Source organism: Pipistrellus hanaki (genome assembly GCF_964339955.1).
Source record: "Pipistrellus hanaki genome assembly, chromosome: 14".
In the NCBI taxonomy this organism is placed as follows: Eukaryota; Metazoa; Chordata; class Mammalia; order Chiroptera; family Vespertilionidae; genus Pipistrellus; species Pipistrellus hanaki.
In genome coordinates this window covers 40194351-40220720 of record NC_140516.1, presented here as the reverse complement: position 1 = coordinate 40220720, position 26370 = coordinate 40194351, and the positions used below count along the sequence as shown (strand labels likewise).

The window sequence follows — 26370 nt, the reverse complement described above, 5'->3', positions numbered from 1 at the left end:
TAACTCAGGCTGGACCGAGACCTGCCTTGTTGCCCTTCTCTGTCTTCCTGGCCCTGTGCCTGAGGGGCAAACGTGGACGGTGCAGAAACAAGGCCCATAAAGCTAGTAAGGCCACAGTCAAGACTACAACTGAGGACTACAACAGTCTCTGCCCAGGGCAGTGAGGTGACCACAGGCAGCAGGGACCGCTGGGCTGTGCTCTGTAGGAGGCTCTGGCCTCAGGCCACATCTCCCAGTTCCGCTCACCTGCGTCTTCCCATTCTCTTCGGACCTGAGAGACCCTTCCCAGGGTCACCCAGGGAAGACCTAGCAGTACCGGAGGAGGGAGGCGGATGGGAGTGGTGGAATGGTTCTTTTTATACATATGGGTCCTTGGCAGTTGGGTTTTGTTGGGACTGGGTACCGTGCCTCTTCTAAGAGCAGTAACTTTAGGGGAAGAAGGAACGGACCTGAGAGGAGGCCAGCCCTCCCAGCGTGTTGAGAGGCTTGGAGGGCAGGGGAGAGGGATCTGAACACTGGAAGCATCCCCCAGCTGAAGCTAGGAGATGGTAGAGATCTAGGTTTGAGTTTCGGCCCATCAATCAACTCCGTTGGGCCGTGGGCCCCTTACTCAGTGGCTCCTTTGGCTCACCTGTGAATAGAGATAATGCCTCCCAGAGCCACAGTATGAATGATGCCCCTAGCCCAGCTCATCCCAGGGTCTCGGCGATCCTCCAAACTCACTGGCCTGCCCGCCCTTTTCCCCCTTAGGTCATCGACAAAAACTCGGGCGGCTGGTGGTACGTGCAGATCGGAGAGAAGGAGGGCTGGGCCCCCGCGTCCTACATCGACAAGCGCAAGAAGCCCAACCTGAGCCGCCGCACGAGCACCCTGACCCGGCCCAAGGTACCCCCGCCGGCGCCCCCCAGCAAGCCCAAGGAGGCCGAGGAGGGCCCGGCGGGCACTGCCGAGAGCCAGGACTCCCCGCTGAAGCTCAAGTACGAAGAGCCCGAGTATGACATCCCTGCCTTTGGCTTCGACTCGGAGCCGGAGCTGAGCGAGGAGCCCCCGGAGGACAGGGGCCCGGGGGACAAGCGCCTGGCCGCCCAGCCCCGCAGGCCCTCGCCGGCCTCCTCCCTGCAGCGGGCCCGCTTCAAGGTGGGCGGCTCCTCCGAAGACGTGGCCCTGGAAGAGGAGACCATCTATGAGAACGAGGGCTTCCGGCCCTGTGCCGAGGACACCCTGTCCGCCCGGCGGTCCTCCCGGGACAGCGACTCCCCAGGAGGCTCCCCGCTGTCCCTTGCCAGGAAGAACTCCCCCAAGTCGGACTCCCCCAAGTCATCCTCGCTCCTCAAGCTCAAGGTGGAGAAAAACGCCCCGGCTGAACTGGGGAAGAACCACTCCTCGGCCTCCTTTTCCTCGTCCATCACCATCAACACCACCTGCTCCTCCTCCTCCTCCTCCTCCTCTTCCTCCTTGTCCAAGCCCAGCGGCGACCTGAAGCCCCGCTCTGCCTCGGACGCAGGCATCCGCGGCACCCCCAAGGTCGGAGCCAAGAAGGACGCGGACCTGAAGGCCGGGCTGGCCTCCTGTGCTCGGGCCAAGCCGTCCGTGCGGCCCAAGCCGTTCCTGAACAGGGCGGAGTCCCAGAGCCAGGAGAAGATGGACATCAGCACTTTACGGCGCCAGCTGAGGCCCACAGGCCAGCTCCGGGGGGGCCTCAAGGGCTCCAAGAGCGAGGACTCAGAGCTGCCCCCCCAGACAGCCTCCGAGGGCCCCAACGAGGGGTCCAGGAGAGGCTCGGCCGACCTCATCACCCTCCCAGCCGCCACGCCCCCGTGTCCCGCCAAGAAGGGGCGGGAAGGGCAGGCCACCGCCTACGTGACGTGTAGCGCCTACCAGAAGGTCCAGGACTCGGAGATCAGTTTCCCCGCGGGCGTGGAGGTGCAGGTGCTGGAGAAGCTGGAGAGCGGCTGGTGGTACGTGAGGTTTGGGGAGTTGGAGGGCTGGGCCCCTTCCCACTACCTGGTGCTGGGGGAGAACGAGCCACCCGACCCCTCGGGCAAGGAGCCGGATGTAGTCACCGCCAAGGGCAAGCAGAAGGAGGGCAAGTCGGACAGCCTGGAGAAGATCGAGAAGCGGGTGCAGGCCCTGAACACCGTCAACCAGAGCAAGAGGGCCACGCCGCCCATCCCTTCCAAGCCGCCCGGGGGCTTCGGCAAGACCTCGGGGGCCGGTGCGGTGAAGATGAGGAACGGGGTCCGGCAGGTGGCCGTGCGGCCCCAGTCGGTGTTCGTGTCCCCGCCGCCCAAGGACAACAACCTGTCCTGCGCCCTCCGGAGGAACGAGTCGCTCACGGCCACCGACGGCCTCCGGGGCGTCCGCCGGAACTCCTCCTTCAGCACCGCCCGCGCGGCGGCCGCGGAGGCCAAGGGCCGCCTGGCCGAGAGGGCCGCCAGCCAGGGCTCGGACAGCCCCCTGCTGCCCGCCCAGCGCAACGGCATCCCCGTGTCCCCCGTGCGCCCCAAGCCCATCGAGAAGTCCCAGTTCATCCACAACAACCTCAAGGACGTGTACGTGTCCATCGCAGACTACGAGGGGGACGAGGAGACCGCGGGCTTCCAGGAGGGGGTGTCCATGGAGGTCCTGGAGAGGAACCCCAACGGCTGGTGGTACTGCCAGATCCTAGACGGGGTGAAGCCCTTCAAAGGCTGGGTGCCCTCCAACTACCTGGAGAAAAAGAACTAACGGGGACATGGGTCCTTCCGGCCTGAGTGTGGATGAGTGGTGAGACGTAGACAATAGGGAAAGGGGAGGGGGGAGGGGGGGAGGGAAGGGGGAGGGGGAGGGGGTGAGGGGAGGGCAACATTAAACCCTGCCGAAGGTGTGACCTCAAGGACGCTCGCCTCCAGGCTGCCCCTGGCTGGGAGGGAGGGTCTGGTGGGGGCCGCCTTGAGCAGGAGGCCTGAGACCAGAGGTGAGATGGCTGAGCCCCATGTGTCCCCCCTGGGGACTTCACTGATGGGCTCGGCACCATCTGGGACAGGCCAGTGGGAAGCCCCAGTTGTGCCTTGGATGCACATCCGGCAAGGATGTGGTCCTAGGGGCCTCCGTGCCCTGCCCCAGCCTCGCCCGGTTCCAGTGGCTGGCAGCTTGTCACCAGGGGTGGTGGCCCAGGCATCCTCCTCCCTGCAATGGCGAATTGTGCCGTTGGTGGGGATTGTAGAAGACGCCTCTGGCTTTGGGCTTGGAGGCATCTCCTGCAAGCTCGGCCTGTCCCCGGGCCAGGCCACGGTCCGCGTCTGTTAGCTTAAGAAAAAGCAATTCCCCCGGTGCCAGCAAGGACCACCTTCCTTCACTGGCACTGACCTTGAGAATGGCCGGGCCACGGAGACCCACCAGCCCCACTGACAGAGACGGGCAGAGCTGGGGGTCTCTCTCAGGCTGCACAGACTTTATTTTGGATATCTCTGGGTGGGCAGTTTCTTTGCATGTTTTGGGAGAGGTTTTTTTTTTTTTTTATTGATTTGGGGCTTCTCGGTTGGGCCCTGGGTTTTGGTCTTATTTTAGGGGTTGTTTGGGGGCCTGAGGACGGTCAGCCTCGCAGGAGACGGGATGGGGGTGGGTGGGCTTTTCTGCCACACTCTTGTGGGAGGTTGGTTGGTGTTTGGGTCTCACATGTCCCCCCTCCACAAGCTGGAGTCGTTCCGTTTGGTTTCCACTGTGTGGTCAGTGTCTGAGGGGCTGGGGGCCGAGAAGCCCCCGCTCCCAGACCGCGAGGCACTCACCTTCGGGGGCGGGCCCAGCCCCGGGGGGAGGAGGGTCTCGTTCAGGAGCGAAGGCGGCTCTCGGGCTGCTGGGTGACCGCCATTCTGTGCACAGTCTTGCACCCGGGCAGGACTGAGAGCCTGAGGGGGACCCCACCCTGGGCCCCCAGGCCAGACTGGAGCAAACACCACCAGCCTGCTGGCGATGCCACAGGGACCAAGGAGATGGAGGACCCCAGACCAGGCAGGAGCCCGCCTGGTCGTCCCGAGGGGCAGCGCCCCCGAGAAGAGAGAAGCGAGAGAATCAAGTCCCCGTCCACTTGGGGTCTTTCGATCATTGACGTTTCCGAGGGGACCCTCCAGGAGCCGGGCGGCTTCCTGGGGACTCGCCCTTTGCTGGGAGTGGATTTCCACACGTGCCTTTGACTTCGGACAGGTCAGGCTTCACGGCCGCCGACTCCGCTGCCAGGATCCTGGACAAGGGTTGGTGTTTGCTCCCTCCACCTGCTTCCCACCCAGGGCGGAGACGTTGCCTGAAGAGGAGCATGGGACCCGGGTCTGGTGCCTTCCGTGCCCCTTGCGCCCCCTCCTGGCCGTCCTCCTCCCCTACACGGAAGCCTGGCAGCTAACACCAACTGCTCGTGTTCTCTGTTCAAGGGCCGTGGTGGTGAGATCTCGTTCCTTTATTTTTTTGTTTTGTTTTTGTGAGTTTGTTTAAAATGGAAATTTAGTTATTTTCTTCTGCTGGACAGTATTAAACAGAGCAGGATGTTGAGTTAATCTGCTAGATTGCAGTACTAATGGTAGTGGTTTTAGTGTCTTCCTATTAATATTATTTGGACTTATTTTGAACAATAATGATAAAGAAGTGGTTCATTATTTTTTAATTAATGCACTTTAATAAGGTGGAATGGAAAGAAACCCAGAGAGCAAAGTGCATTACTTAAAGATGCAGTATATACTTTTCTCATTTTTTTAAGCAGCACATATTTATTGAAAGAAGAAAAAAAGTAATTTATGATTATTTAAAATAAAATTTAAAAGTAGAGTGACTGTCGGGTTCAAGGACCTTCCACGTAGCTATCTTCCAGGGGGAGGGCCCCCAGCGGCCTCACTCCTCAGATGTCTGCACTGAGCCAGTTCGATCCTAACGTGACAGCCAGGCCAGGAAGGAGTGCAGGACGCATCTGCCAAGCACAGAGCATCTCAGTTGGACTGGACCACAGTGCTCCCCGGAGCCTGCCTTCCCCTGCCCTTCCTCACTGTCTGGACTGCCCTGTGGGGCTCTATGCCACCACCACCAGCGCCCACATTCCCCTGCCCCTCGGGGACTCTCAATCCTTGATCCCCAGTGCTCTAAGTGATGGGTCATTAAAAGTGACCTCAAAGGTCACTCCATCCCATCCCCTCCCGTGATTGCAGCCCAAGAACAGGAAGTGACTCCCAAAATCACGTAGCTACGTTTACTGGCAGATCTCCCCACGGCATCCATCCTGGCACTCCTACCCACCCCCCCTTGAGCTTATTGTGTGGTCATCATGTTTACATTGGGACATCCAGCCCCGGGGATGGCTGGGAGTTGCTCAGGCATCCTGGGAAAGTGGGGAATGCTGCCCCCTGGTGACAGCATGGAGATTTGGGCAGCGAACAGGGATTGCCATGTCCCATCTTTGCCTCTCGCCCCCTCACCATCACCCCCTTAATTCACAGCACAGCACAAATCCTGCAAACCGAAAGAGAATATTAATACTTGAATCAACAAAAGGGTGCATGCCAGTCCCTCTCAGACACGGCTAGGCGATGCCAGGCCTTGTGCCCCTGGACCCCTAGCCCTTATCCAGGGCAAGAGGGCCTTTCCTTAGAGCTACTGAGCTGCTTTGTGATGTCGGAGGGTACTGCTGGCAGCAGGTGGAGGAGGGAGGGGCCTGGGGCTCAGACCCATCTGGAGGAAAACCAGATCGGCCTAAAAAAGGAAAAAGAAAAATGAAATCTCAGCAGTGTCCAAACCTAGTTTTCCATTAGTTACGATTAAAAATGTGAAATGACATTGTGTGGCTGTATACTGCAACTTTAATCATAATGAGCCCTTCTGAGGTCATTATTGAGGTTTATATAATGCCTGAAGATGCATCATTGGTGCTTTTTTTGTTGTTGAAAGACTTTTTCTTTTATGGGCGGGGGGGGGGGGGTGGTCTTCTCCTCTCTCCCTTTATAACAGCGGGCCTGGCTGGGCTTCCTGGCCCTGCTATGCTGTTTCCACTAGGCCAAGGGACCACAGGGGCAGCAAGAGGGAGCTGGGGGGGGGGGTGACCCCAAACAGCAGGTGTGCCATCTGCTCCTAGCTGTGGCCGGGCCCTGCCTTGCCGGCCCTCGGCCCCTATCCACCCTGAACCTGGCCCCAACAGCTTCTCTTTGTTCCTCCTCCATTCTCCATTATTGACGAAGGCATTATATAGGATCATTTTAATCACTTTCAGATGTTAGAGCAGCATATTTTACTGGCATTTATCCATCGCTTTCCTCAGCAAGGCATGTTACTACCCTTATCATCTAAGGAAAAAAAGACAAGGGAATTTCGGTCAAGCATTATTTTCCTATTACTAGTATTTGCAGAGTAGATGTAGAACTATTTAAGTTTAGACCTTGGTTTGGTAGTTTTTTGTTTTGTTTTTTTAAGGGAAAAAAAAGATAAGGTAACCCCTACTTTTCCTGTTTTTGTATTTAACTAATATATTATTTCTTTAAGGTTACTCACTTCCCCTATTCCCTTCAAATACTTTGCATTCTCAATCGAAAATGAAAACAATCTGAGAGACAGGAAACGTGCAATATTACCAAGAGGGATGCCAGGGCTTGTGGGGACGGGGACGGGAGACCCGGTGGCCCAGTCTGTCCATAGAGGGAGGCGGGGCTGCTGGGAGAAGTGGGAGCTGTGGAGCAGACAGGTGGTCCAGGTTACTGATCTTTGTCCCTCCTCTCCTGTCCCCCTTCCCTGGCAAGGTGTCGGGGTCCCCGCCAGAGGACAGCCCCTTTTGCTGTTGGGTGTCATCCACCCACAAGAAAGGGATTCAGGGAAGGAGCATGGGGCTCTTGACCTCAGAGCAGACCAAGGACATCCAGGAACGGTTCCTTGTTTTCATTTCCGTTGTTTCCAGCCAGCTGTCCCGAAAGTCACTCACCAGCCCTCTCTCGCCCCAGCCTCCTGATGTTTGGGCCGTGATCCTTTGGATGTATGTTTGAGTCTTTTCTAAAACTACGTAACCTCAGTTCAGTTCACGGGCAGGAACCCTAGATGTAACCAAATCCTTTTTGGGGGGAGGTGGGTGCCTTCAGCCCTGCGTATCCCCGTGAGACACCGATTTCCACAAGCCTGCAGCTGGGCCTGGTGCTGACCTGGGCCACCCATTCATCTCAGTGACTCCAGCCGAGGGGTGAGCCCTGCCTCTGCTCAGCACCCCAACGCTCGGTGCCCAGGGGGTCTCGGAAGAGCAGCCGAGGGGCCTACCCAGGTCTCTGCGGACAGAACCGCCCCCAACAGGTACCAGAGTGGCCTCCTCCTAGGTTGGCACAGGCAGAGGAAGCAGCAGGGTGGAGCCCTGCTCCTCGGCTCCGGGGACGCCCTGGCCGGCTTGTCCCCTCCGCCTGCAGTACTGTACGCTTGCCGGCCCACCCCGTTTGGTGCGTTTCTGTACAAACATGGGTCTGTGTGCCAAGTGGACTGTGCCCCATGTGTGGGCCTCTCCCCTTGGCGTGTCTACACCTATGTCCAACCTTTGAAAATCTTGACGCAGAGCTCTCTGGAAAAGAGAACCATCCACATAACGAATTAAGATTCCCTCACTTTTTTGAGGGCTGTGTGTTGAGGGAGTGTATGTGCGCGCCTGCGTGCGTGTGTGTGTGTGTGTGTGTGTGTGTGTGTGTGTGTGTGAGAGAGAGAGAGAGAGAGAGAGAGAGAGGGAGGGAGGGAGAGATTTCCCACTGGAACGAAGTAGAATGGGGTTAGAGAAAACTAGCGGGCACGCTGTCTCCATTGTACAGTCCTTGGCATTGGGCAGGCCCCACGGGACTCACAGCTTCTGGCAGCAAGTGTGTGTGATTCACACACGTAACTCTGGCTGGAGAGTGCAATGTGTCTTTTTAATTTTTTTATTTTTTTTTTTTGTAATTATTTTAAGTATTTAGTTGGAAACTTCACACTGGCATTAACAGATCTAGCAGAAGCAGCCTAGGCCATCGTCCCAGCTCCCAAACAAAGTTGTGGAAAAGCAATGCCGCTGAGCGCGCTGTGCGGCAGGCCGGCTCCCACCCATGGCCATGCATGTCATCATTGGGGGGCGGGGAGGGGGGGTGGCCCTCAGCTCTTGTTTGTGAGTATGACCAGGGTGAGAACTCGCTCACAGTGAGCTCAGCAGACCTGCACGTGTGTGTACATCAGCACCTGTCTAGACCTGGGGCCCGGACACTCGATGGGACTGGTGTGAAGGGTTCCCCCATGACCTTACTGAGATTTCTACCAAAACCATGATCCCTGTGTGGGGCAGCCTCTGTGGTTCTCATGCTCTGTGACCAGGGAAGGATGGGGTCAGTGACCTATTGCCTTATTTCAGGAAAAGCAACCCCACTGATGTGAGCGTCCCTCCTGTTTTGTCCTGTGCACCTGGGCTTTCGGACAAGAAGTTGGGCACATGGGTGCTTGTAGACTGGGCAGGCCTGGTCCCAACCTGCCTGTAAGGTTGAGATTGCCATGCGATCCTCCTGACCCATTCCTGTCTTTCTAATCTTGAGTTTGCACTTGACAATCACCCACCCGAGTCCTAGAACTTAGTGGCCTTAGAGAATGGGTTCCTGCGCGAAAGGGTCCCTCCTCTGCACCCCGTTTCATCCTGGCTAACGGGGCTGGACTTCAGGAGGCGAGAGAGGGGGGAAAAGAATTGTCTTAAAGCAAAAGGATGGATCGAGCATGTTGGAGGCGAGCAAGAGGCATGTCGGCAAGATGAGTCTGTGCACGTGTGGCTTGGTTGGGTGTCTGGAGCTGACTGTCCCTTCTCTGGGAAGGTGGCTTCCAGGAGAGGGAGTCTAGAAAGGGGAACGTGTGAGAAGGCTGAGAGAGGGTTTGGGGTCTTGTCTTTATTAGAAAGAAGGAAGAAGTTGGTTCTGAGTGTTTCAGGAAGAAGAGAGCAGGTAGGGAGGGAATTTAGTGATTCAACACACACAGGGTCCAGCCAGACCAGGTTGGAAATGAGGCTGGAGCAGAAGCTGTGCCACAAGCTGGGTCCCTAGCAGGTTCTTCATGGACGGTCACTCTGTGCTCAGTGGAGAGAGTAAGTCACCAGCAACAACTTGTATTTTGAGTTTGGAGGTCCTGGCTCCAGAAAAGTCATCTATCTCCCAGGTTCCCCACTGGTTTTTCCCACCTTTTGTCTCATCCACAGCTGACCTCTCAAATGGTTTAAATCAAAGACTAGAGACCAAAGAGGTCATGTAGTTGGAGACCCACCATCCCCAAACGGGAACCTCCGGGTCCAGATACCATCAAGCCCCTCTGGGAGGAAGGCAGCCTTGTTGGTTCTTAGGCGTCTCTGATGGTACCTGTGGTTGTTCAGTTGGCTGAGCCTGCCCGCTGGTGTGACTTAGCAGACGAGGTGAGGGGGGCTGTTCTAGTGCACACTCATCCATGGATGTGCCCTTTCATGTTTAGTGGCCTGTGACCAGGATACACTGCTCTTAAGTGTTTATTTCGGAGGAAGGAGGGTAAGCAGCCGCCGTTCTTGAATCTGCATCTTGTTCTCTGCGACAGGTTTTCTTTAAGTGCAGGACACAGGTGGGAGAGGGTTTCAGGGCCAGTGACTGCGAGGTTCGCAGGAGGGTGACCCGTGAGTGGCAGGTCCCTGAAGTGTGGGTTTGTGGACTGCATGGTTGCATGTGAACTTGGTGCCTCAGCTCCAGAACTCGGGGGGATTTCTCAGAGTTAACCCTCCTCCCACCCCCAGATCATAGTGGGCTCTGTGGGGGTCTCGTTGTTTCCTTCCCCCCACCCCCCTCAGCAGAGAAACTGAAGGAAAGGACATTAAATTGAATGCAGTCTATTTGAGCACTAAAACATTTCCAGGATCAACGGTGGTGCTAAACTATCTCCATGTTTCTGTTGTTTTTAACAGTGGGGTGTTCTTATTGTTCTCATCACAAAAATGCAGTGTCCTTGGGGAAGGGATCCAGCCCCTCGGCCTTACCTTCCCAGGTGTCCTTTATCGTTTTGACGGGACTCTTTGGTCTGCAGAAATACTATGACTTGGCATGCTTCTAGACTGTAAGATTTGGGTGGTTTTGTTTTGTATTTTTTATGTTTACATGCATCTTCTTGTATTTCCCTGAAAATTAAATAAAGTTTTTGACCTTTCTAACTCAACAGAATCACCTCTTAATTCTCCTTAAGCCTGAAAACCCACCCAGCTGAAGGGCAAAAGCATCCCCAGTGTAGAGTGAACTACAGGATCCATGTCCTCTGGGGACGCAGGAGGTGCTGGAGGAGACGCCTCTGACCCTCCCAACTCTTGAAATCTAACAAACAGGGCTGGGCCGTCCTGATCCATCTGCCACACCCAGCCTCTGCAACCAGCCAGTCGTGCTCATCTATAAAGTTTCTCTAAAGGTCTCAGGCCAGCCGAGACCAGTTTGGCTCAGTGGATAGAGCATCGGCCTGCGGACTGAAAGGTTCCAGGTTCGATTCCGGTCAAGGGCATGTACATTGGTTGCGGGCATGTCCCCAGTGGGGGTGTGCAAGAGGCAGCTGATCGATGACACTCTCTCATCGATGTTTCTAGCTCTCTATCCTCTCTGTAAGAAATCAATAAAATATATTATAAAAATTAAAATAAAGGTCTCAGGCCAGAGGCCTGTCTCTGGAGCTCAGCTGGGGCGCAGGGGCAAGGGATGGGAGACCCTGTTCTAGGAACTCAGCACTCTGTCATCCTTCCATTAGCCACTAGGTGGCGCTACCACCCCACAAGGGGTGTGGTCCAGGTATGGGTTCAGCTCAGCGAAGAGAAAGCTGAGCAGGCCTCATGGACTCCTGCTGCTGCCCCAATGAGCACTGCTGCTCGACAATCCAGAGACTGGAGCTACCAAAGGGCGTGGCTTCTCCCTTTCAGCTTACAAGGCTCACCTGGCATTCTGGCCCCCAAACTGCATGCACACTCACCCCCCCCCCCCCACACACACACACATTGGCCCTCCCCCCCCAGCCCTGCACACTGCACAACACAGCCCTCAGGCTGGTACAAATCACCTTTATTCACAATCACAGCGACCCAAGTTCACAAAGGAGGCAATAACTACCCCACACTAACAGATGATGGGTGGGTGGGTGGCTTCCTCTCCCCAAACTGCAGGTCAGGCAGCCCCTGTACTTACCTCTGAAATGGATCCTTTGACCGGATAGGGTCCCCACCCCCACCGGAGGGGTCACCAGGGGTCAGAGACTGGGGAGACCCGTAGCAGAACTAGGACTTCTCAAAGACCCACTGCAAGGCTGGGACAGACCCCACCCCACCCCACCCAGCCCCTCACCAAAGAACTAAGTCACATAAAGCCTTTCTCCTCCCCAAGCGATCGCTTTACAGAGGCGGCAGCTGAGGTGCAGAGGGCTCCGGCCGGGCCAAGGGGATGTAAAAAGCCATCTGAGGGGGCAGAGGGCTGGGAGGCTGGTGGGAGACCAGGCTGAAACTCTTGAAAGCTGGCCCCAGCCCATGGCCTGTCAGCACAGGGCGAGCAGGGCAGCGGTGACCGAAGCCTAAGAGCACGTGGGGGGCACTCCCTCACCCCAGAACCAGGAATAAGAACCGGGAGGCGCTGGGACCCTGTCCCTACCCCTCTCATCTTTCCTGGGGATGGAGTGCCTCCCCTAAGAACAGACTCCCTGCCTCTCACCAGGCTCCCCAGCCCTGTTCCCTCCTTCAGCCTTCCCAGAACTGTGTGTGTCCTGTGGAGGGGGCAGCTTAGGCCTCCTGCCGATGTGAGCTGACTGTGCCACCCTGCTCCAGCCCAAGGAGGAGGGGCACTTTGAGGCTCCGAGTGACCCACCAGTCCAGAGAATTAAGGAGGCTCAATTTGCCTCTGAAAATGGGCACAATCCACCGGGAGGCCTCCAATGCAGCCCCTGTTGAAGGAGTTACAATTCATGGTAAGCAGAGCCGACTATGGACTTTCAGCCGGAGTCTGGGAAATGCTGCCCCTCTCAATCCACACACACCAGGGCAGCGTTTCTAGGGGCCTGAAGGGCGGGAACTCACTCCCCGCCCCCGCAAAAAAAAATAAAAAATACCCCACAAACCAAATAAATAAATAAATTACAATAAAGAAAAGAGGTGGTCTTACTCCAGGACACCTCCCTGCCCCCACCCCGGGGCCCCGACCTCGCCTGGGGACACTCCACGTCTGAGCGTCCGCCAGGCCCAGGACGGCAGCAGGGAGGGAGGACAGTCACAGAGAGGAGATGCAGACCTGTTCTCACGGACCCTGACAGAAGACAGGCCCTGCTCTCCAGCCGGCCAAGGGGCGAGATGATCGGGGCAGAAAGGCTGTGGCTGGGAAACGGCCCTCTGCATCTCTGCCAGGGCCCGGGGCCAGACCCTTAGAACCTGGAGCCTCCCGAGGCCTGTCCGGGAGAGGTATCCGCGGCCTGCCTTCCCCCGGCGTCCAGGCCCGAGGGGCAGGGAGGAGACGGAGAAGGTGAGAGCAGGGCAGAGTAAGGCAGCAAGCAGCTCGGGGGCCACCTGCTCAGGGCTGCCGCCGAGCAGGCCGGGCACGGCTCAAGGGCCGCTGGCGGAGGGAGCAAACTGATGTCCGGTCCGCGCTCCCCCAGCCGAGCCCCACAGCCTGGCCCGGGGCCACACCTGCCCGGAGGAAGGGACACGCCTTCAATCCTCACAAAGATGCCTCATGGGCTAGAAGTCAGTCCCAGATGGGGAAGGGTTAGGGCAGGCCGACGCCCCAATTTAGGCCCTCCAAAGTGTAGGCTCCTCCCCTCCCCTCTGCTGGGCGATCTGCTTCTGCCCCCAAACCTGTACGATACCCCTCTCCTCCCCAAGCTTTCGGGGACCTCAGTTTCCCGAGTTTAATGGAGAAGGGAAAAGGAGTCTCCAAAGCGAGGAGGAAGAGAAGGGCCCGTGGCTTGCCCCTCCGCTGGCGCCGGGCTGCAGTCCGAGGCGGCAGCCGCGGGGCGGGCGGCCGGGCTAGGAGCTCCGGTAGGTCTTGATGATGTCCTTGATGGGGCGGCGGCAGATGGGGCAGCAGGCGTGCAGGGCCTTCTTGAGGCGCAGGCCGCAGGCGTAGCAGAGGCACATGTGGCCACACGTGTAGATGACCGTGTCCACCGCGTGCTCGTAGCAAATGGTGCACTCGTCGCTCCACTGGCCCGTGCCCGGGGTCACCGGCGACTCGGGCAGGCTCACCGGCGAGTTGGGGGCCGTCCCTGGAGGTAAGGGGACACCGGCCAAGGGAGATTCGGTCCAGTCCAGCCCCAGGTTCACGGGAAGGGAGCCCCCTGGCCTCCTGTTATCAGATCTACCTGTTGACTCTGACACCCCAACTTCCTGGACACAAGGGCAGAGGATGCACTTTGGGCAGCCCCTCTGCTGGCCCCTCAGCTCCCAGACCAGTAGGGCGTCCATGAAGCAGGGATGGAGGAGGGCGGGGGAGAGAACAAAAAGGGGTCCATGCCAAAACTGGTTTGGCTCAGTGGATAGAGCGTCAGCCTGCAGTCTGGAAGGTCCCAGGTTCAATTCCGGTCAAGGGCATGTACACTGGTTGCGGGCACATCCCCAGTAGGGGGTGTGCAAGAGGCAGTTGGTCGATGTTTCTCTCTCATTGATGTTTCTAACTCTCTATCCCTCTCCCTTCCTCTCTGTAAAAAATCAATAAAATATTTTTTTTTAATTAAATTAAATTTAAAAAAAGGGGGCCCAAAATCTTTTAAGGCAGGCTCCGCCTGAGCTATCCTTGGGTGCTCCCTGTAGGCTAAAAATGTCCTTTGGAGAAAGGTACCCTGCAAGGGGACAGAAGGGGATACACCCCAGAAATCGCCTCCAACGAGGGTTCACTGGGCCACTCCCGCTCCTCCAGGGCCCCGGCCCGGACACAGAAGCCGCACGCCTTCCTTGGCCAGGGTCTCGGGGGGAGGAGGCCTGGCACAGACACCACTGACCTGGAGGGCCAGCCCACTTACCGCCAGCAGAGCTCCCCAGAGGTCCCGAGCTGCAGGAGCTGAGCAGGGGGTCAGAGAGGCGGCTGCCCAGGGCGCTGGGCGAGGTCGGTGTGGAGGCGGGGGAGCAGGGAAGAGATGGGATGCCCCGCTCTGCCAGGATGGTGGAGCCTGTGGAAGGGGAGGGAGGAAGGGATGGACTAGCACGCAAAGGCCCATCGGGAGAAAGCTCGAGCCTCCGCCCCTCCGGGAGGTTCCCAGGAGACACAGTGGGTGCCACAGTCTCAGCACACAGCGCAGTCCCTGGGCTCAGGGCAGGACCCCTCAGGCTGGGTCAGCACCCGGCCCCCGCTCTCCAAACAAGGCCTCTGCCCAGCCCACCTCCACCCTTCCCCTGGCACCCCTTCACCTGCAAGGTTTCCGCAGCCGGAGAGCAAGGGCACCTTCCTCCCACCCGAATGGCCCTTCCAGCCCTGGCCTCACCCTCATCACTGTCCCCAGGTATCGCCCACCTTCTCCTTGGCACTGGCACCTTTGAAATGCCCTTCGCCGTCTCCCACACTTGTCTGTCCTACATTCTTTCCCAGGCCCTCACACCTCTCCCTCTTCTCCTTCTCACCTCCTCTGCCCTCCCTCACCCCTCTTCCCTCCAACAAGTCCTGGGGGCCTGCCAGGTAGCATCCACTGTGTATACACGCCTAAAACTGGGGACAAGGCCCACAGAGCTCTTCCCTCAGACAGCTAGTAATCCAGGGAGCCTCTTGGAGCTGTTCTCAAACCCCTCCTACTGACACCCTTGGACCCCCCCCCCCCCAACCACATTCCTCTCTTTAGCACTGACCAGCCACACACACCACAGCACTAAACCGCCACAGATTCTGGGGTATGATCTGTCCTTTGCCCGGGAGCACAGCTTTGTTTCCACAGTTAAACCATGAGCCTCCTGAGAGGGGGTAATCTAACTCACCTGAGACTCACAGGCCCCAACACAGTGGTTCTCAGCCTCTCTAATGCCACGACCCTTTAATACAGTTCCTCTCTCAACCTGTTAGCACAGTGTCTCCCAAACGTCTCTCATGATGAGAATCACCTGGTGGAGTTGTGAAACTACAGATTCCTGAATCCCAACTAAGAAGTGCTAAGCTAGAATTTTTGGGAACGTATACAATTTTACCTATATGTTCCCAGAAATGCTAGCTTAGCACTTCTTAGTTGGGATTCAGGAATCTGTATTTTCACAACTCCACCAGGTGATTCTCATCATGAGAGAAGTTTGGGAAACACTGTTCAGCAGGTCTCGACCCACAGGTTGAGAACCGCTGCTGTAGAGCCTAAGACCATCAGAAAACACAGATATTTACATTATGATTCATAACAGTAGCAAAATTACAGTTATGAAGTAGCAACGAAAATAATTTTATGGTTGGGGGTCACCACGCCATGAGGAACTGTATTAAAGGCTGAGAACCACCGGGGGCCTACCAGAAAGCCCTGCACACGGGTACTCAATGAGATCTCTATGATCCGCTATTGGCTCTCACCCACTTAGTCACTGTTTCTAGCATATTCATTAGATACCCACAGGGTTCCTCTTACTGTTGTTAATAGTTTCCAAGTTAATTATTACCTCCTTCAGACATGAACACCCCCTATTTGTTTCTCTTGCCTACTGCACTAGCTTGCATTTTCAGAACAATACCGATACCCAAAGGCGTCCTTATCAGACTCCTGACTTGAATGAGCACATTTGTAGCGTTTCACCATTATAAAATTTGCTACAGTTTGGGAGCGAGGGAACTTCACCCTGCACACTTCCCATTCACTCAGGTCTTCAATAAAGCAAAGCATTCCTCTGCAAGGTAAATGGTTATCCTTCCCACAGTGCCTCTGGTTTGCTTTTCTTTTGGAGTCAGTCAGGATCCCCTAGCACCAATTTGCTGGTGGAGATCCCCAGTCCTCCAAACAGCTGCAGAGCACTCTGTATATTGAATTCTGAATGATTCTTCTTCTTCAACACCCGTGGTGGCCCACTTACCTCTTGAGACATTTAAGTCCTGATATTATTTTTAAGCATCTTCTTTGCTCCAGCCTAGTAAGCCTCGCTGGGCAACAGACGCCTCACTGGAAAGCTACTTAACTATTATTAGATGGTGCTGAGCCAAGAGAGCACCTTGCCCTTACATAATTTGCTTCATCTGAGGGGCAGCGGCTCCGGGTGAGGGTAGCCAAGCAGCTTCTTATCTCAGCCTGATTTTTGCTGCACTTCGGTCCGGGTTCTTTTTACTCCATCCTGAACTTTCACCCCAACTTCTTTCCCACCTGGTGTCTTTTCACCTCGCTTGATTTGCTTTCATTCCTTCCTGATTTATCGTCCCTCGATCCTAACTTCTTAGCATCCCAGCCTCATTTCTTTTCACCCTTCTTAAAATTTAACTCCATCTTCCTTCGGTTTCTGGAACACAGTAGGAAGTTCCCACTGATTTTGTCTGATTTTTGGCACACTCCCACAATCACCAACAGCATCACCTCCACAAATAAACATGCATTTAAGTACTCACATGTGCCCACACACAGTATGCCAATCTTATAGTGTAACTCATGCTCACTCGCATACACACATTATCTTGTCTATGACGTCTCCAGGGGTGAGGTTTAGGCTGGGGCTGTAAGGCCCAGGGGTCTTTGAACTTGTCTAAGCAAACTTGCTAAAAACATTCAGATGCCCAGGGCCTATCCAAGATGTACAGGATCGAAGACTCGGAAGGTACTCAAGAATCTGCACGTTAGTGGGTTCTCGTAGTGAGTGTACTGAAACCAGCCCACTCTGCTGCAGCTGATGAGCAGACAGGTACTGAAAGCATGACTCCCTGCCCACTCTGGGGGAACAGAGGTCCAGGAAATGCTTTGAAAAAAAATTTTTGTTGTTGTTTGGAAAAGTTGTATACTATTACCACTGCCACTCCCTTCTTAAAGATTCACTCTGCCTATCAAAGGCTCTGACAAGTTCTGCAGTACAGAACCCTGCTTTTTAAGCCCTGGCGGGGTGACTCAGTTGTTGGAGCATCAACCTGCACACCAAAAGGTGGCTGGTTCGATCCCCAATCAGGGCATATGCCTAGGTTTCAAGCTCCATTCCTGGTCAGGGAGGCAACTGATGAATGGGAGGCAATCGATGAATGATCAATGTTTCTCTCTTTCTCTCTCAAAATCAATAAAGATATTTCCTCAGGACTAGACTGTGTGTGGAGAACTATCAGTGGACTTCTACACAAAGGAAACTCCCCCCCCCCCCTTCTAGTATTAGGAAGAGGGGAAGAATTGGAAGGAGGGGACATAAGAGACTTAAAAATTCCCTTTGTCATAATAGGAAAGAATAACATCTAAAACCACCGTGAGAAAGAAACATACATCACTGAGAAAGGAAAAGAACTGGAGGTGGTTTCCTTTGGGGTCGGGGATGCACTGGTAGTTTTTGTGTAAGACTTTGGAGTTCATCACTTTTTACTTATTATATGCATGTATTACTATAACAGAAGCTAAATTTAAAAATAAAAATAATAAATAACCCCTGCTTTTTAAAAACTCCGTATTTCCAAGCTTTTTTGACCCAAGGACCCTTGTGCAACTGATACCTAACGCACAGAACTCCCGGGAAACATGGCTTACGTCCACATCTGTCCATTCAAACCCGGGAAAGTGAAGCTCAGCCTTCTGCAGCCCCTTTCCTCCAAGGCCTCTGCTCAGAGATCTCCCACAGGCCCCCCTCCCAGGCGCCACCCCGTACAGACACCTGACTACTGACTTTTTCTTATTTGACCAAAGAAATTTTTTTAAGAGGCAAAAGCCTTTTTTCCCATTTGGGAAAATTAAAACTGAGCTCCAAAAGGCTAATTGCTGGTGAAAACAATATTTTCTCATTGGAAGTGTCCACTGGCGTGTGTGCCTGGACGGCTTGCGCACATCGGCGGGAATGGGGGTTCATCAGGTTCTGAGCGTGAAACTCAACAATCCACGCCTCTCTCCCCTGCCCAGGTGCGGCCAGTGAGACCTGAGGGTCCAGGAGTCCCGCCCCACACTCATGGCAGGTGTGCGGCTTCTAGACAACCCCCCAAGATTGGGTGGGCCCTCTTTTCCCCTCCAGTGGTCGGCAAACTCAGTCAACAGATCCAAATATCAACAGCACAAATTTTTTTAAACTTAAAACTTCTTCCAACGCCACTGCTTCAACACAGACTCGCCCCGGCCGTGGTATTTTGTGGAAGAGCCACCCATACCCAAGGGGCCAAAGAGCCGCATGTGGCTCGCGAGCCGCAGTTTGCCGACCACGGGATGGGCGCTCGCCGGGGCGTGGAGGACCACATCTGCAGCCAGCCTCTGGGTGGGTGTTGTCCAGGCGGCAGGCCCCCGGCCAGGAGCAAGCACTCACCGAGGAGGCGGATCTGCGTGATGGCTCCGTGCAGGCCGAAGAGCATCCACAGCGGCTGAGAGGCGTCCACGCACAGCGGCATGCCCGCGGCGGCGCCGTTGTGGCTCAGGTGCAGCTCGCCCTCGGCGCTGACCACCAGGCCCAGGATGTCGCCGCTCTGCAGGGGCCCCGGCACGCGGCACACGGCCCAGAACTCCTTGCGGTCCACCAGCGCCTCGGTGCTGCAGGGCAGGTCGGCGGGCCGCAGCGTGCCGGGGTCGCACGTGGTGACGCCGAAGGAGAGCGCGCCGGGCCGCGCGCCGCCGCCGCCGCCGGAGCGCGTGACCTTGACGAAGACGGTCTCGGCCGCGCGCACCGGGCGGCTGGTGAAGACGAGCGCGCGCTCGTCGCGCCCGTGCTCCAGGCGCGCCACCGTCTGCTCGTCCAGGATGCGGACGTGCGCGCCGGCGCGCAGCGGGTGGAAGCGCAGGTCGCCGTCCAGCTGCGGGGGCAGCGCGCGGCTGTGCTGCGAGTTGAGCGAGTTCTGCGGGACCGGGCCGCCCGCGGCCTGCGCCGCCTCCTCGCCTTCCCCCGCCGGCACGTTGAGGTCGCACAGGCTCACCGACAGGCGCGCGTCGTCCGCCTCGCGCCGCAGCGACGGCCTCCGCAGGGCGGTGAAGGAGCGCGGCCGCAGGCAGTCCGGCAGCACCAGCTCGCTGTCTGTGGCCAGGGAGAGGGGGAGACCCGGTCAGTCCCCGTCACCTGCACCTTCCTCCCTCCAGCCAGTCTTTAAACTAGGATGCGGGATCAAAACACCAGACTTTTGCCGAAACCGGTTTGGCTCAGTGGGTAGAACGTCGGCCTGCGGACTGAAGGGTCCCCGAGTTCGATCCCGGTCAAGGGCATGTACCTTGGTTGCGGGCACATCCCCAGTGGGGGGTGTGCAAGAGGCAGCTGATCGATGTTTCTCTCTATCCCTCTCTCTTCCTTTCTGTGAAAAATCAATAAAATGTGTTGTTTTTTTTTAAATAACGAACTTTTAAGCACGTTGAGACTGCTAGGATGGGCATGGGCACAGAACCGGCTGCTCCGGTCCTCCGACATGCATAGGCGAATCTCCCCCGCAGAGCGTCCTCCCCCGTCTCCCCCCACTACCCACAGGAGCAAGGGATCCCAGTCCCACCAGACCCCAGGCCTAGGGTTCCAGAGCTGGGAACCATTAACTTCAGGCCGTAAAAAACACAAGGGATTGTGGGTAAGTGGCATGGAGGCTGACGGAGACTTAAGTGTTCCCCATAAAGGGCTGGCACCAGACGGCTTTGGATGATCCAGGGACACATAGGGAGGATCGGGTATCCCAGCAGGAACTCAAGGGGTGTCTTTCTCCCGGATGGGGTGCTCACACAGGGTCATTGTTCCTCTGCTAGGACCTTCCCCCATTACAGGGCTGACTGGCAGCCAAATCGGTCTCCATCAGCCTAGCTCACACAGTTGCTCAGTCCTGGTGATTCCCTGAGATCCCACTCCACCCAAACTGTTTGCAGCAGCTTTTCCATATAAATGGCCTGTCCTGGCTCAGGCCTCAGACTTTGCTAAACTCTCTCAAACAAGCTGCAGCTGGTGTCAGCATGCCCAAAACCTATCAATAAAGGCCCAAGACCCAGCACTAGCACCAGCCTGCCTTGCTTTATGCTGGGCCTCATCTGGGCACTTCCAAGAAGTAGCCATCTGCAGACCTTGCTATAAGTCCTGCCAGGTGGTCCCCAGGCAGTGATTGACTTTGCACCTCCCAGGAAGCCCCAGAGCCAATGCACCCTGTGGACAGCTTTATACCAGTGGTCGGCAAACTGCGGCTCTGTTCACTAATGAGTTTGCCGACCACTGCTTTAGACTATAACATACTAGATTACAACTCTACACATCCACAAGTGACACTCAAGGGGCAGACTCAGTGAGCATCAAAGCCCCACTGAAGCAAGTCCTGCTCCATAAGGATATCTCCTGCACAGCTGCTCTTCCATTATAGTGGAAGTTGGTCCTCACAGCCAATTCCTCTTAGTGATGCCAATAGCAATCAAGGCCAACTATCCGTGTTTCCCCGAAAATAAGACATCCTCCGAAAATAAGACCTAGCGCATGGAAAAATAAGACATCCCCTGAAAATAAGATCTAACGCATCTTTTGGAGCAAAAATTAATATAAGACACTGTCTTATTTTCGGGGAAACAGGGTACAAGACTGTGCACACAGCCCACAAAGGGGCACACCTAGAGTGTCCAGCTCAGGTGACAGGAGGCTGAACCACTGGGCCCTACAGGACACCTACTACTCAGGGTCACACTACCAATTCCAGGAGACATAGCAGCTCTATCGAATACACAGAAACAAACACAGGGAAGCAGCCAAAATGCAGAGACAAATTCAGAAACATGTCAAATGAAAGAAATGGAAATAGCAAACTACTGGAAACAGAGTTCAAAACCATGGTTATAAGGTTACACAAGGATCTGAATGAGTGCTTCAAGGGACTTAGACTTTCAAGGATCTTAGTGAGAAGTTCAAAGACATGAAAAAGGACCAGTCAGAAATTAAGCATACTCTAATTGAAATAAAGAATAGTTACCTACAAGGGAGCGCCCATACGACTGTCAGCTGACTTCTCAACAAACTTTGGATGCCAGAGAGAGTGACAAGAAATATTCAAAGTGATGAATACCAAGAACTTAAAAACCAAGATTATTCTACGCAGCAAAGCTATCATTTAGAATTGAAGGTCAGATGAAGAGCTTCACAGACAAGAAAAAGCTAAAGGTGTTCAACATGTATTACATGACATGTTGAAGGGTATTGAGGAAGAGGAGGAGGAGGAGGAGGAGGAGGAGGAGGAGGAGGGGGAAGAGAAGGAAGAAGAAGAAATAGAATCAGAGGCATGGAAACATGGAACAGAGTGACGAATCTCAGAGAGAAGAGGGGGAGAAGTTAACGGAAGATCTTATATATATATTATATGAATTACCTATGAACAGACAATAGGGTGGTGAAAGCCTGGGGCAGGATGGGAACCAGGTGGAGGGGGGCAATGGGGGAGGAGGGGGAACTCTGCAATACTCTCAACAATAAGATTTTTTTTAAAACAACAACGGGCTTTTAAAGGCATAGAAAATGCTTAGTATATAAACTAACGAGCAAATCAGCAACCAAAGTTGTGCAGAACATCTAAACTATTTGCTTAAGCAAAAGATTAAGGCTGGAAGGAAGACACCAACATTGAAACGGAGGGTCCTTATGACTTTGACTAAGTTTAGGTTTGAATCCTAGCTCTAGAAATCCCCTCTCTCTCTAAGCCCCTCACAGACCTGGCCTCTCCTCCCAAATCCCAAGGCAGCAGAAGACAATAGCAGGAAACCAATAGTCACAAGATGTGGACTTCTGGCAGGTTAAAGATAAGATCTTGACCTAAGTGATGTTTCAGCTCCTGAGCCCCTGGCTACTTTTCTATGAAACCAGACAGAGGGATGCCTTGGGACCCTACCTGTGCACAAATTTCATGCACCAGGCCTCTACTTTATAATAAAAGTCAGTGTGCACGAGGCATTACCCCTGCATTTCATCCTTAAAGCTTCCATGGAGGTGTTCCTGCTATACAGGCAAAGCTCAGAGATGTTATGTGACAATCACCAAGCAGCAGATCCAGGATTGAAGCAAGGTGTGTCCAACTTCCAATGACAGTCTTTGCTTCAGGCCCTCCTTTTTATTGAACCCTGTCTGTGGGAGTCCCCAAATTTGGGCTAGTGCCACTGTAGGTCACATCATGAGCCAATCCTTCCCTGGGAGCTTTTTCTCTGAGCCTCCCTCTGGGAGAAACTGGGCCTTCTCTCTAGGAACTGGGTAAGGATGGCTGGGGCGCTCAGTGTGAGAGCAGAGCTCGGGGGACTGGACTGGTGTGGCTAGCAGAGGCCCCAATCCAGCTCTGGCTAACCTTAGAAACGGTCTCTAAAGCCTCCCTGTTTGTGTCCTCTCCTACTGAGCCCCGGCCCCTTCCAGGAACAGTGTTGTTGGGGCCCACACAAGGAGAGGGTGCTGGGCCCTCCCCCAACCCCCTGTCTCTCTGGAGAAGCCTCTTAGGGCCTGGCTGGTTGGGATTTCCCAGCATCGTGCTTGGCAAGGAGAAGGGAGCCGACCGGAAAATGCGATTCTTCCAGGGAATTGACTCTGTGACAGCGATGGTGCGGAGAGGCTGGGGGGCTGTGGAGAGCAGAGGCGAGGAGGGCCCAGGCAGGAGGGAGAGAGAGGCACAGAGACAAAATGGGGACCTGGGGAAGGCTGTGGACTTCAGGGAACAGGCCTGGCTCCCCCATTCTCCGGGATTCCAGGCAGTGGCCTTGAGGACTCCGGAGGGGTGGAGACAGAGAGGGGGAGGAACAGGGACAGCAGGGCGAGGAGAAAACAAGTGGCTTCGAGATGCCCAGCCAGGTCTACAGGAACAAGGCTGTCAAGGGGGCTCACACACCTATGCACCCCCACACTTCTCTTCCCACCCCACACACACTCAGGACAACCAGTCAGAGCCCATGGAGCTGGAAAGACCCTCAAAACAGATTTCTGAGTGGGACCGGAGATGCATTTTCCTGGTCTCTGCCCCTTCTATTCGAATATGGAATCCTCTTCTACGTGAATACGCCCACTAGTGGGTATTCCCTACCTCCCAGGCAAACCTGCGCCACTGCTGAGCTACTCTTTGGCTCAGTGCAGAGAGCGTCAGCCTGTGGCCTGAAGGGTCCCAGGTTCTATTCTGGTCAAGTACCTTTTGATGTTGTTGCAGGGGTCAGAGGGCTTGTAGAAGCCCCTGGCACCTGGGGACCTGATACATTCAGTGATCAGTATTTGCTCAGGTTGAGTTTGCCAACCAAAGTCAGGCCCACCGGCACTCAGGCAATTAACTTTTCGTACTTAAATGTGGGACTTTATGGCAGTCACGATGGACAGCCAGGACATCATCACTGCATGACGTCGCTGACTGAAGACCAGGAGGGAGAAGCTACAAGTGGAGATTAGAGAAGAAAGAAGAGCAAGAAGGAGAAATCAGTGGGAGGAAGAGAGAGGAGACGAGACGGGAAAACAACTCCTTCGGCCTTGCTTAAAATATTGCAGGAGTGGAGAGATGCTGGGAAACAGCTACAAACTGAGGGCAGCGAGTGCCCGGCTCAGCCATGTCGTCTCTCCCATCCCCTCCACCCCTTGGGGTCAGAAGCAGCTGCAGGCCGCCAGCAAGCTCCAAAATAACAATCCCACTGGTGTGTCCAGCTGCGCCAGGGCCCCGAAATAGAAGAAACCTGAGATCCAGGCGCTGGTCAGAGCACCCTCCGAAGGAACGGCAAGGGTCAGCGAGGGTCACAGCCCGGTGAGCTGACCTCAAGTGGGAGGTCAGGGAAGGGTCCCTCCCCGCTCCCAGCGCCAGGGGAGAACACCCTGGGACCCACCTCGGCCCGGGCCTGAGCTCTGAGAGACAGCTCGGGAAAACCAGACAGGCAACCTATAACCCCAAGCAGTGGCATGGCCCCACATTTGGAAGCAACACGTTATGTAATCGGTGCCTGGGACACAGAGCTGCCCACTCCGGAGGCTTTGTGGTGGGGGGAGGGGCGGCACAGGCCATGGCAGAAGCTGCTAAGCTGCCCCTCTCCTGTCCCTTCTGCAGGAAGGCATTTGTTATTAGTGAGTCTTCAGCCTCTGCCTAATCGGTGTCTGGCGGTGGCTCTGCAGATCCCCAGGGCCGGGCGCAGACAGCCAGGCCCTGTAAAGCGCAGGGAGGCCTGAGCCAGGGTGGCACTCAGGGCACCCACTCACTGACCCACTGTGTGCCCCACGCTGGGCAGGGGTTAAAGAGAAAGGGAGAAGTCAAAACCTGGGCCCTGGAGATGGTTTGAAGCTTGGAGGCATGAAAGCATTTGAATACAACTTCATTACAAAAACGGATAATGTCTCAGGTTAGACAGGATCTTAAAGAAGAAGGACGGATCTATTTATCTCTGCCAAGTCCCCACCCAGCTTTGTTAGAATGCCCCTGGGGATAAGGTCCTCACCACCTCCCATCTCTGAACACCTAAGACTCTTAGAAAACCTCTCCTTGCATGGATTCCTAAGTGTCCTTATATCTACTCCTTGGGGCCCCTTTGGAAGAAAACAGAGGCTTCTCTTCTTTAGGGAAAATATCCCTTTGTCAGATAATGCTCTCCCACTGAGGCTGAGGTCCCCTTCCTGTTTCAGAGTGAGTCAGAGACAGCATCTGGGGGGGGGGGGGGGAACAAGATTGGGCCTGAGCCCAGAGAACAAGAGGGTTAGATGGACAGGCAGAAGTGACAAGTGATTAGCAAACACCCGGAGAACCGTCTGAGCAGGACTAGTGAGGGGAGAGGAAGGGAGAGAAGAAGGGCCAGGCCGAGGGCACCAGGGCCGGCTCCCACCCAGAGAGCCACCAGGCCTCCCACAGGGTGCAGCCAGTGCAGGGCCTGGGCACTAGTGCAGGGGGTCTGGGAGGACTGGGAGGCAGGCCAGGGGCTCCTTTGAAGCAGGGCCTGCCATCAGCCCCAGCCTTGTTTGTTTAGATTTGCACATCCGGAGCTCTGGATAATCTTTAACCCCGGGTCAGCCTGCAGCCTCCCAGCCGGCTGGCGGGCATCGGCGGGCCCCTGGGTGGAAGGCGCTGCCAGCCCATTTACTGTCTCCATAAACATCCTTCTGCCGGTCCCCATCTGGCCCGGGGCCCGGGAAGGAGCCGGGAGGGTGGGTGCAAGTCTTGGATGGGTGAGGGGTTCTCTGCCCCTCAGGGGATTACCCCGAAACCCACACCCGCCTCCACCCTGTCCCTATAAACCCAACCACAGGAAAGCTAGGAGAAAAACACACACTTCCTGAGGCTCATGGAGGCAGGGCAGAATGTCCCAGAGTCGCAGACTCTTCGATTTATAGAATCTTCAAGCCACAGACTCTTAGACATATAGATTGCCAGAATCATCCGGTCTGGTGGTTCTCAAACTTTTTTTGTAGGCAGCAGAATTCTTTTGCCCAATGGAACCAGAAGCTCTGGCTGAAGTCTTAAGAGGTGCCCTTCTTCCCTATTTGCCAAATGGACACAGTAATCACTTTCTTTATAAAACATACAGAGAGGATTCATGCTGTCTTCTTAAAGAGCACACTGCCTGATGCAGAACTGCTGCTACCACTTCCATCTACACGCGCTTCCAACGGTCAGGAGGAGGGAGGGGGTCAGGGAAGTCTCCCTGGCGGAGGGGAGGGTTTGGGGTTGGGCTCTGAAATAACTGGCAGAATTTGGTGTGAGCAGAAAGCGCCTGGAAGAGTCTCTGAAGCAGAAGGAACGGCACGTTCATTTCTGAACCAAGAACAGTTGAAAGCTGTCGACGAGGAAGAAACCGCGGTCAGCATCCTCAGCCTTTCTCCCCATCCCAAGAGCTTGGCTCGGGCTCCTTAAGCTAATATTTGCCTCTCAGCCCCTGGCAGCCACGGCTGAAGGTAAATATTGGTTTAGTCTGGGAAGCAGAAGCCCCAGATGGCAGTGTGGTCCTCAGCCAACGGGGGGCAGCTCACACGCTTAGAGCCGCGAAGCTTAGGCACAGCCTGGGGGGGATGGGGGGACCTGACCCAGGGCCCATCTCTGGAGAGGTCCAGGTCTCCCCCCACCACCCCAGGGACCGGCCCTCCGAAAGCTTATCCCGAGAGTCTCCATACAACTCTCTCCTCAGTAGGCAGGTGGGTGTCGTTTTCTAAGACCCGGGAACCTGGACAGACGTTGGAAAGAAGCAGAACGCCCTGCGGCCTTGGGAGCCCCCACCCAGTGCCCTCCTGGGCTCCGCCGCTGCCATTTTGATGGGGCCATAAATCTCCCATTGACCTTGTGCCCAGATCAGCCTGGGAGATCTGAATTCCAGGCCCGGCCTGGCTTCTGACTGGCTGGGAGAATTTGGGCCGGCCCCTTCCCATCTCTGGGCCATATTTCCTCTTAG

At 55.5% G+C, this 26370-nt stretch overlaps 2 protein-coding genes across 5 annotated transcripts in view; one reads left to right on the top strand and one right to left on the bottom strand.

Annotated features, from left to right (window-relative positions):
• Nucleotides 1–10147, top strand: part of SH3PXD2A (SH3 and PX domains 2A) — a 213135-nt gene extending 202988 nt beyond the window's left edge. For all 3 annotated transcript variants that reach the window (XM_084903835.1, XM_084903836.1, XM_084903837.1), the window contains one exon: nucleotides 751–10147. In XM_084903835.1, coding sequence (XP_084759961.1) covers nucleotides 751–2727 — 1977 coding nt within the window. In that variant the 3' untranslated portion in view covers nucleotides 2728–10147. The remainder of the gene's footprint in view (nucleotides 1–750) is intronic.
• Nucleotides 10148–11016: 869 nt separating this feature from the next.
• Nucleotides 11017–26370, bottom strand: part of NEURL1 (neuralized E3 ubiquitin protein ligase 1) — a 71342-nt gene continuing 55988 nt past the window's right edge. For both annotated transcript variants that reach the window (XM_084903863.1, XM_084903864.1), the window contains exons 4-6: nucleotides 18371–19069; nucleotides 13969–14115; nucleotides 11017–13215 (exon numbers count right to left, since the gene is read on the bottom strand). In XM_084903863.1, coding sequence (XP_084759989.1) covers nucleotides 12977–13215; nucleotides 13969–14115; nucleotides 18371–19069 — 1085 coding nt within the window. In that variant the 3' untranslated portion in view covers nucleotides 11017–12976. The remainder of the gene's footprint in view (nucleotides 13216–13968; nucleotides 14116–18370; nucleotides 19070–26370) is intronic.